The 11,360-nt window shown below is 42.9% G+C and overlaps 1 protein-coding gene across 1 annotated transcript in view; it reads left to right on the plus strand.

Annotated features, from left to right (window-relative positions):
• VPS26C (VPS26 endosomal protein sorting factor C) overlaps positions 1-3,722 on the plus strand; it is a 49,410-nt gene extending 45,688 nt beyond the window's left edge. The window contains exon 8 of the mRNA XM_069472294.1: positions 2,295-3,722. Within this exon, the coding sequence (XP_069328395.1) occupies positions 2,295-2,377 (83 nt within the window). The 3' untranslated portion in view covers positions 2,378-3,722. The remainder of the gene's footprint in view (positions 1-2,294) is intronic.
• The last annotated feature ends 7,638 nt before the right edge of the window (positions 3,723-11,360 follow it).

Below are 11,360 nucleotides of genomic sequence, written 5' to 3' on the forward strand. Positions count from 1 at the left end.
CCTGGGAGTCCTAGAGCACAGCTGGTCCAGTGGGGTTAGAGGCACAATTTAATATTTGTGGAGTTCTTTTGGTCCTTTATATGAAATGTTACACCGTAGCAAAAGCTTAATAGAGTCAGGACACCTGTGTCAGTAGCAAAGAAGGCAAGAGACCCAGCTGTTCACCAAACACATAAAAGGTCTGCTGAGAGACACCATGGAGAGTCAAACTTGACCCAAGCTCAGGTGCCATGATTTTTCTCAAAAAACACGTGTACAATTACTATGGAATAGGTAGTATATGCCCACAGTATAAAACCCAAAGGTACCCTGACCCTCAACCCAGTCTCCACACCCAGCCACAGCCCCTCCCACCAGCCCCCCCAATGTGCCGTCCTGGAGCTGCTCCCCACTGTGACAGGCGTCAGGCTGGTTTCCCCTTTATGCTCCGTGGCACACTACATGTTACTCTGAAGTTTGTGGTTTTTTACCACAGACTACCTTAACTTTAAGTTTAGGAGGAGGATCTTATCTACTGATTTCTCAGCTTGGTTTTCCTACATAAACTTCAAAAAGGTACAAAAAATTACTTTTGTCTGCTGTACTAAACGTTAAGGACCTAAATTTTGCATGTTATTTGTATTAGATTCATCAGAATTTTACAGAGGCAGCAAATCTGATAAAGTGTCCATAACTTATAAAACTTATTGTGTTATTATAAGTTGTAATAATAACACTTTTTACAGTACCTCTGATTCTGCCATCTAAATAATGCCCCATTCCACCATTTAGAATCCACAATACACTTGTCCTTGTGCCTGAGTGTAGTATGGTTTAGGACTTGAAAAATGACAGATGGTGTTAGTGGGGGAGGTCTCTACAGAAAAGAGGTGACCTGTAATCACCGTTTGAATGGCTGCGGCCTCTCTTAGGCTCTGGGGTTGCTGTTCCCATTGGCTGCGGACAGCAGTCTGGAGAAAGGGCAGCTGTGGCCATCCCAGCACTGCATTGGCCTCGTGCACCTGCTGAGAGCAGGTGTGGCTGGCTGAGGTTAGGCTCCAGTTCTCAGGGAGGTGGACGGTGATTGGAAAAGGCTTGGGTTCCTCTAGGTTGGGAGGTCGGGAGCGAGCACTGCATCCTGCATTGAGAGCAGGATCTCTGCATGAGCCTCCATCAGCTGTGTCGGTGCTGCCCACAAGTGACCTTAGATACATGGTCAGGCCTGGGCTGGGAACTCACTCGGAGTAAAACGAGCGCCTGGTAGAACGGCCGTTCTGACGCAGCTGCTCTGCCAAGTGTTTCCTGCTGAAAAGGAAAACCAGCGCCAGCTCCGAAACTTGCCTGTTCTCTGTCCTCTCCTGCCACAGCCTCCTGCCTTCCAAGATGGGTGGAGGAACGGTTGAAGGGAACGGTGGCAGGGCCCACAGGGCCGCTGTAGTGTAGTGACAATGAAGGAAGGAAAGAAATGGGACGGGTGCTGCTGGTGCACAACTTCTGTCACGGTTTATGTTTGGGTGGAGCTCTCCACCCTCCCCCCCCAACCCCGCCCCACCATAGGGATGTTGTCCTGAGGGCCGCAGTCCCAGGTGGGGCATTGACCCCAAAACCCTTCCCACAGCTGAGCTTCTGCAGCGTGGTGCGTGGCGTTCCCCTTTGGCACGTGCCCCTCTGTCACACAGAGTACCCCCTTCACACTGGGCAAGGACGTGGGGCCTGTCTTCAGGGAGCTCCCTCTACATACACACCCCTCTTGTGATCAACAGAGCTTACCCACAGCAGCTAAAGAGCTGTTTGCTAAAGGTAACGGGTGAATGTTTAAACAGGTGTTTCAGACAAATTACCAGTGTCCAAAGGAACAGTTAAACTGTATGCTGTTTCTGAAGATGGTTTCTCACATGAGGATGGAGACATGTACTCAGATACCTCCAGGCCAGTTCAGAGTCTGCTAGTCCATTAAGAACTGAAGGAAATGTAAAAATAAGGCAAAAGAATACTAATGAGTTGAAAGGATTCTATTCTCTTTAGTAAAGAAAAAGTACAAGGAAAGTGTAGTTGAAGAATCCTGATGACATACTGTTCCAAGATGAGAAGTCAGAAATTTACTTAGAGAAAGTTTACAAAGGCAGTCAGACATCAGTGTCGTAGTCTTCACTGGTTTTGCTGAAAGTTCAGAGTGACACTGCATGGGACATGATACAGACACCCAAACAGCACCCAGGCGCCCCTCACTGATAGAGCTCGCTGTGCTGTAGAGGAGTTGGTGTCTGGTTTCCACTGCTCAGCGTAAGCATAAACCCTCTCTCCTCTCTTCTCAGAATTTGAGGTTAACATTGTTGTGCTCCTTCATGCTGATCACCTCATCACGGAGAACTTCCCGTTGAAGCTCTGCAGGATATAGCCAGGGAGGAGGGAAGCACAGAAAACAAGCGTGGCCGCGTGGAAATCCAGCTGGGTTCTGACTTTTTCGGGGAGCTACAGCCAGCAGCATGTACTTGTTTTTGTGATTATTCTGTATCAGAAATGAAATGGACTCTTTAAATTACAGTGACTTTTCTTCATTTCCTTGAGACTTCTGCTTCCACCAGGAGCCTCTAATCAGATATTCTCTTTGAAATTTAACAGGATTTCTTAATGCTGTTTGCAAGATCATTTCGCAGAAACATTCCCTGTGGCTCCTGACTTACCTGTTCCTTTTTAGGCACAGTGAAACAGTTGTGACAACAATTTGTGCTTTCCTAGAAAATGAGATCATGGGGATAACAGGAAACCTCTCTCCAACTGGCCAATGGGTATAGCCTGGAACGGCCCACAGCAAAGGATCTGTGACCAGGCCGCATCCAGGACAGCTATAAGCATATTTGTTGCTTAGGAAGTTTGTAGATACCCTCCAAGGAGGAGAGGAGTGCAGAGGTTTTTTTGTTTGTTTTTTCCACTCTAATCTGTAGTTCTTTTTATATTTTTCACTATAACTTCAAAATTTTTAGGGAACTGGAAAAAAGTGATTCTTGGTGTCACAGAACTGAAGGGATTTGGCTGGTGCTGGAGTGTTCCTGCAGTCTCAAGAACTGGCATAAAAATCTCGTGCTACCATATTTCTTGAATATATTTAAATGGAGGTTATGTAAGGGGGGAAAAATGTATGGTTGCTCCTGTTGTTATTGGGTGTGTTCTGAACGACAGGAGACCCATCCCCAAGGTTTGTTGGTGAAGGCCTCTCACCCAGGGGTGGTGCCAGGAAAATGTCCTTGAATTCATAAACTTGGCCTGCACCTGACCCACCTGAGGGACCTGTGTTTTGAGCCAGGGTTTTTTTTGTCTTGAAGACAGTTTTTCCTCAGTCTCCCTTTGTGATTTGAAGTACATGGTGAGTCTGTTGCAATACATTTCTTCCTTCAAATCCTGCTCACAATGAATGGAACCTCAAAATAACCCATGCTACTTTGCACACTAACTGCCCTTCTGTCATAGTCCTTCTGGGAGGCCTGGGCAAGGTCAGCTTGTGCTGAAGGCCTCCAGGGCTTCCATTGTCCTGTAACAGTGACAGGTGACCTCTAATGCTGCAGGTAATCAATCCTGATTTAGGCACTGCTTTATCCTATGGCTTCACCAGTGAAACTGATAAAACTTAGTATCTGAGTCATTTGAAAGTTGGTTCCCAGAAAATACATTTTTGGTTTATAAATCTCTGCTTATGTTCACATGACATTAATAATTATGTCTTTGATGATGTGTTTAAACTAACAGAAAATAAAGAGGCCATACTTCTAGGAAATTATTTTTAATAAAACAAAATGTTTAATGAATAAAAAAAGCTAATGACACTTTTGAGAAAAGGTTTGTGACGTATATTGCCATGTAATTTCTTTGGTAAACTGATTATATAAATATGATGAGTGCTCTCCTGAGAGAATAATTATTACCTGAAGAGCTGCCAGCCAGCCTGACTATCTTTATTGATTCCTTGAACCCTGAGTGGCCCAGATAAGTGCCTCACACTGGCCATTTCTTTCCACTTCTTGGCCTGACATCTCCATGATCAATTATTAAACAAAACTCAGATGTCTGGCACTGTCGGACAGCAACAGTCCCAATATTGCCCTGGCTGGAGTCGAGGGTGTCCATTGTTGGAGGCTCAGCCTTGTCAAGTTCTCCAATTAGAGCAAGAGGTGAAGAAAGGAAGGGGGAGATGAAGGAAAGAGGCTGTGAATGGTGAATCTAAAACAACATGCTGTCTTGGAAAGGCCGTTTTGGCAGGAACATACTTTGGCTCCCGGCTGTGATGGCTCTAGCAGAAACGCGGCCTGGCTCCAACTCTCAGCTGCGAGGGCTTCATCCACAGTAGGGATCAGGAGCCCACCTGCTCTGGCAGCTTGCTGGGCAAGGGGAACCTTCCAGTCCATTTCTGCCTGAGCTCACCGTAATTCTGTCTGAATTACCTTTTTAAAAATTGGGGGGCTGAGATTGCCTCCACTTGCTGTCACTTGAGTGCTGCAGCAGATTCCCTCTTCCTTCTCTGAAATAGGGCTGCATTTTCCTAAACCCCACGGCCTCAGCGTCTCTCAGGCACTTCTGCAGTTAGGCGTGGTCACGTGACTGAGCCCGGTGGCACGTGATGGGGCGGGCCACGCCTGCAGAGCATGCGCAGAGGGCCAGCGCCGTTAGCGAAGGCCGCAGGAGGTGAGTGGGCTGCGTGTTCGCTGAGCCGGTGACCTCCTGGCACGAGGGCGGCGGGTGCAGCCGGTAAGTGACTCTTGTTTACGCCGCTGTTTGGTGGGGGCCCGAGGTACACAGCCAGCCCAACCCTGGCGCTGGTGACGGGGAAGGAATCCCCGCTCTAGCCGGGCCTCGCGCGGAGCCCGTGGCGCGCGTGAGTTGTGCACAAGACGGGCTCCTTCATCATCCTGCCCAGCCTGTGAGCCAGCCCCGGGCTTCGGTGGACTCGGGCGGTGCTCACGTTCCAGGGCAGGGTGTGGCCCACGCACTCCTGGCGCAGGCGCTGCCCTAGCCCAGCCCTTCCCAACAAAACTCTGACCAGAGTGGAAGGAAACTGGGCGGGTTTCACTGTTGGCTTTTCATTAAGGTGATGGACGAGAGTAAGTTACGGCTTTCCCGGACAAAGGTGTCACCTTAGTCACAAGGATACCTGGTTGTGGCAACGTACACATCTCTCCCTTTCAGCTGAGGTTTGGGAGGAGAGCTGCGGCAGGGCGACCGCGCACGCTGTGGGACTGTCTAGGGCCATCCCTGGAAGCCTTCTGAGGTGCCATTTGTGGGCAGGGTCGTGATGCACGTTGCTCTACTCAGCGGAGCTCAACCCTGGTAGTCTTACGTTGCTGAAGTGCCAAGAGATGCCAGTAAGGGTTTTGGTCTAGTGAGAGTAATAGCTGTGCGAACGTTAGCTGTTACTCTGGATCAGGCTCTGTTCTAAGTGCTGTGTGTTATTTGTTCTAGTGACCTTGTGAGGAGGGAACTGTTATTAGCCCCATTTTGCAGATGAGGGAATTGTAGTCTAGGGAGAGCCAGGCACCTCTTCATGACCCCTCACACACCGCTCCCATACCAGGAAAGCAGTCCATTTAACGTGGTCCAGTTTTACCTGCAATGAAGCCCATTCCCCCCTCACCTTGATTCATTTGAGTTTCACTTTGCCATGGCGTTGACATGCTTTTCTACGTATTTGCCTGTTTGTGTGTCACTACATTTGTTGAGATGAGCCAAGGGCTCTGCAGCCTTCTTTTGTGGTTCTAATTGCCTCAGTTTTGATCAGCTGAATTAAATGAAAAGGAGGTTATGAGACTAAGGAAATCTTTTGCAGCTGGATTCAGTTAAGAATGAGGTGAGTAATTAAATGACCAGAAAGTCCGAGCTAAATTACATTCGGTCCTGGATTTCCTTTATGTAGAGTAAAAATATCAGGGCATCAAAGCACTAAAATGTCCTTTGGTAAATGACCTCACAGTAGCTTTCTGAGGGAGGTTTTATCATTCTCACCTCAGAGTTAAGCAAGCTGAGGCACCAATAAGCTGTGACCTGCCTAAGCCACATAGCTCTGTTGATTCCTGGTCTGATATCCCTGCCCTCACCCCCACCCCGCACCCACTTACTCCAACCAAGAGAGGATTATAGTGGATAGCCATTGGTGTAATGTGGGTGTGATCTTATTCATGGGGCCACAATCAGTTCTTCATGAACCACTACTGTTGAAGCCATTCTTCCTCATTTCCAGCTGGTTTTCAAAAAGGTGGAATAAAGGTTTATGCAAAGAAATTTGTTTTCCTTATGAGATTTATCCAAGCTAACTCATTTTTGAGCTCTGAATGAGAGTAAAGATGAAGAAATTGCAAGGCAGAAAAATTGCCTGGGAAAACACTGTATGAAGATAAGACCTTTTGGGTCTAAATAATTCTGTAATCCCAAGGCTGTCAAAACTAGCCACTTTGGTAGGGGGAAAAATCATGCATGTGGGTCTAAGAGGTGGAGGTGAGAATAAGTCTCCTGGGTCAATATATTTTCCACTCTGGCCACCAAAAGCTATTTATATTTCAGACTGTCAAAGTGGCTGTTCAGAAAATGTGTCTTTACTAAGAAACATAAAGGCACCTAATTTGTAGAATCAAAACTGATCCAATTATACTTGTATAAAATGCAGTCAGATTATTAGAGTATATCATTCAAAAGAAAGGAGGAAAAGACTGACTGAGGTACTCAGCAAGGATCCCTGATGCCTCACTATGTTTTTCTGTGAATTTTGCTGGTAAAATGGGAATGCCTCAGACCCCTCGCTCTGTCAAGGTGGGCATGATTCTGACTTCATAGGGTTTTTCATATCCACACCCAGCCAGTCCCTCTAAAACCTTGCATATAACATACAAAAAATATACTGTGGAGGTTTTAAGTACTTAGAAAAATACAAAGACATAATTTGTGCCCTCGTCTGCAACATCTTATCTGATTCTGGGGGGCGGCAGCTTGGTAAAGACCAAGAATTAGGATAATGCCACAACGTTTGATTTGCCAGTGACCTGCATCTACTGTCATCTCCTGAGAAGATGGCTCTGTTTGGTTCCCTTTACATACATCCAGGTGTGGTAGGCTAAGTACGAAGGCTTATGGAGAAAGCAGCTCAAGAGAAAAGGATTACTGACATTGGGTTTGTTTAGCAAAGGCACTGTAAGATGGGATGTGGTCACTTCCTTTCTCGGGAGTCACTGTCTCCCACTTGGGTCAAGGACTAGACTTCAAGAACTAGACCACAACCTCTGAGTCTTGAAGGGGACCACCTTTTCTGTCAGCAGATGTGTAGTTACTCATGAGGACACCTGGAGGCTGGGCCAGTCGCCCAGATATACTGCTGCATGATATATCAAGAAAAGGATGCACTCAAACTTAGCTGTGGGAAGGTGGTAGAAAAGAGCAGAAAATTAAAATCTTATTCAATTGTGTTTTAAAACAGTTTTCAACATCAATATGTATTAAGAAAACCAAAAGTCAAATCTAAAAATCCCATATATTAAAAAAAATTAGGCAAGTGTAAGAAATGAGTATATTTTCACCACCATGGTCCTTTATATCTTATAACAAATACATGTCCATGGAAGTTTTATAAAAACCAATTATACTGCCAAAAAGAAAATCCCAATAAAATTAACTAGAAATTGTCCAAGCCACATACTCTACGATAGTGTAATAAAATTAGAAATACCAAAAGGAAAAATCAAATTTCATATGACCACTCATAGGTTTCATAACATTTTTCAAAAAGAAAACTAAAACTTTAAAATTTAATGAACATTAGTATACTATACAGCAAAAGGTTTGCAGTATGGCTAGCCACTGTGCACAGAGGAAAATTCATAGCCTTAAATATGTTTATTATTGCACCAGAAAAAATGAAAACTAATGAGTTAAACGTTCAGATTAAAAGTCTAGAAACACAAGAACAAAATAAAGAGGAAAGAATAACAGTAAAAAGAATTAAATGGAATGAAAGCAAAAACACTGGAAAATTTATAAATAAAGCCATGAGTTGGTATTAATATAATAGTTTGGGAAGTTTACTTCAATTGGCAGATCTTTAATGGAATGAAACAAAATGCAAAGAGAAAAGTATATAACTCTAGGAACAATTTCAGATAGAAAAGAGCCTGATAAAAATTATAGTATAGTATGTACCATCTCTATTAATAAATTTGGTAACATCAGTAAAATACATAGTTACTCTAGGAAAGGTAGACTGCCAGAATAAAATGATAGCCTATGGAAGAAATTGAGAAAATTGTCAAAGACATATTATTAAAAAAGGTGCCAAGCCCAGATGGTTTTACAGCAAGTTTCTATCAAACCTTCTAGAATCAGATAGTTCCTCTGCTCTTTAAACTGTTGCAGGTTATGGAAAAAGATGAAAAGCCTCCCGGTTTATTTTATGAAGCCAGCATAGCCCTAATATCAAAACCTGACCTATAAATTGGGATTAGGTTTAGCTGTGAATGAGGGAGACCCAGAGAGTGGCTTCAGTAAGAGTCACATGAAAGTCCACAGGTAGGGAGCTAGCTTGTCAACTTACAGCCACGACATCCTTAGTGACCTAGGCTACTTACAGCTCACTGTGCCACCTTTTCTAGGGTCTGGCCCTTGTCTTCATGGTCTAGGATAATAGCGGTTAGTTCCAGTAATCACATCTGCATTCTGGGCACCGGGGTCGGGGGAAGCACAGGCCAGGTGCCAGCTCTCTATTAAGGAAGGTTTTCAGAAGCTAACATATCAGCCTATATCCTATAATCAAGAACTTACTACTGACATGGCCACACGTTGCTGCATAGAAACATTGTATTTATTCAGTGTTGTCATGTGCCTAAAAGAAAAAAAGAACAGAGGTTTGAGAAAAAGGGGAAAACTGAAAACCAGCAGCACTGCCATATTAATAAGGTAAAAAAACTACAAACTTACATCACCAGGTGAGTGCAATAATCCTAAATAAAATATTAGCAAGTTGATTTTTCAGTGTATTAAAAGACCAATACAAGGGATCTTCAAAAAATTCATGGAAAATGTGCATTATGGAAAAACTATACATGGATTTCAAAATTTTTTTTTGTACCAAAATAAACTCACGCTAACTTGTTATAACATGTCTGAACAGGATCTAGTTTGAGCCACTAAGAAGGATAAGTCATCAGTTTGGAGAAGGTCCCTATCAGAGCAACATGAATTCTGCTATTAATAAAAGTGAAGCAAGAAGAAACATCAAATTTATGATGAAGCTTGGGTGGAAGAATGGTGAAACCACTGATGCTTAACAAAAAGTTTATGGGGATGGTAACCCCAAAGAAATCAGCAGTTTTGCAAATGGATAACTCATTTTAAGAAGGGATAAGATCATGATGAAGATGAAGGCCACAGTGGCAGATCATCCACATCAATTTTGAGGGAAAAATTAATTTTGTTCGTGCCCTAATTGAAGAGGACTGATGATTAATGGCAGAAACAATAGACGACATCATAGACATCTCAGTTGTTCCAACTTAACAGAATTCTGACTGAGAAATTGAAGTTGACCAAACTTTCCACTCAATGGGCACCAAAACCATTGTGCCCAGATCAGTTGCAGACAAGAGCAGAGCTTTCAATGGAAATTTTAAATTAGTGGGATCAAGATCCTGAAGCATTTCTTCACAGAATTGTAACAGGAGATGAAACATGGCTTTAGCAGCACAATCCTGAAGACAAAACACAATCAAAGCAATTGCTAGCAAGAAGTGGAAGTGGTCCAGTCAAAGCAAAAGGACCAGTCAAGTGCAAAAGTCATGGCAACAGTTTTTTGGGATGCTCAAGACATTTTGCTTGTTGACTTTCTGGAGGGCCACAGAATGATAATATCACCTTATTATTAGCGTGTTTTCAGAAAGTTAGCCAAAGCTTTAGCGGAAAAATACCCAGGAAAGCTTTACCAGAGAGCCATTCTCTACCATACCAATGCTCCTGCTCCTTCCTCTCATCAAACAAAGGCAATTTTGTGAGAGTTTCAGTGGGAAAATCATTAGCACCCACCTTACAGTGCTAATTTGACTTCTTTTTGTTTCCCAATTTTAAAAAATCTTTAAACCAGCCTGGGCAACATAGCAACACCCCATCTCTACAAAAAAATTTTTAATTTAGTTGGGCGTGGTGGCTTGTGCCTGTAGTCCCAGGTAGTCAGGAGGCTGAGGCAGGAGGATTGCTTGAGCCCAGGAATTTCAGGTTACAGTGAGCTACGATTGAGCTCCCACGCTCTAGCCTGGGTGACAGAGTGAGACTGTCTTAAAAAATAAAAAAACATATCAAACCAAAAAGCCAAAAAACTTTAAAAGGTACCCCCCCCTTTTTTCCAGTTAATAATGTAAGAAAGATTGCATTGACATGGTTAAATTCCCAAGACCCTCAGTTCTTTAGAGATGGACTAAATGGTTGGTATCATCATTTACAAAAGTGTCTTGAACTTGATGGAGCCTAAGTTGAGAAATAGTTTCTATTTTTTTACTTTTGCATTTTTCCATGAACTCTTTGAAGTCCCTTCATATATCATGACCAAAAAGGAAGATTTATTCCAGGTGTGCAAGGACAGTTCAACACTGGGAAATCTGTTACTATAACTTACCACATTAATGAGTTAAAGGAGAAGACACATGATCATCTTGATGGATGCCATAAAATATGTATTCTTTTAACTTATATTTTGGAGATTTCAAACATACACAAAAAGAATCATGTAGATGATGTCATACCCAAAAGGCATCTATTCTGTTTTGTCGACATCGTTGAGATATAATTCATGGATCATAAAATTCACCCATTTAAAGTGTACAGTGACTTTTAGTATATTCAGAGTTGTGTAACCATCACTGCAAGTTTAAAACATTTTTTTCACCCCAAAAAGAAACACTGAATCCATTAGCAGTCAATCTCAATACCCCTCTTCTCCCTTTATCCTTAAGCAACCACTAATTTGCTTTGTCTCCATAGGTTTGCCTATTTTGGACATTTTATATGAATGGAGTCATATGTTATGTGGTCTTCTGGGACTGGCTTCTTTGACTTAGCATAGTGTATTAAGGTTCATCCATATTGTAACATGTATCAGTACCTTATTACTTTTTATTGCCAAATAACATTTCATTTGTATCAAATACCATACTGTGTTTATACATTCATCATTTGACAGAAATTTGAGTTGCTTCCAGTTTTTGGCTATTAAGAAATGCTGCTATGAACATTCATATACAAGTTTTTGTGTGGACATGTTTTTATTTCTCTTAGATATATATCTAAAAATAGAATTTTAGGGTTATATAACAGCTGTATGTTTAACTTTTTGCAGAACTGCCAAAATGTTTTCCAAAGCATCT

This window comes from Eulemur rufifrons, chromosome 7, assembly GCF_041146395.1.
Source record: "Eulemur rufifrons isolate Redbay chromosome 7, OSU_ERuf_1, whole genome shotgun sequence".
Lineage (NCBI taxonomy): Eukaryota > Metazoa > Chordata > Mammalia > Primates > Lemuridae > Eulemur > Eulemur rufifrons.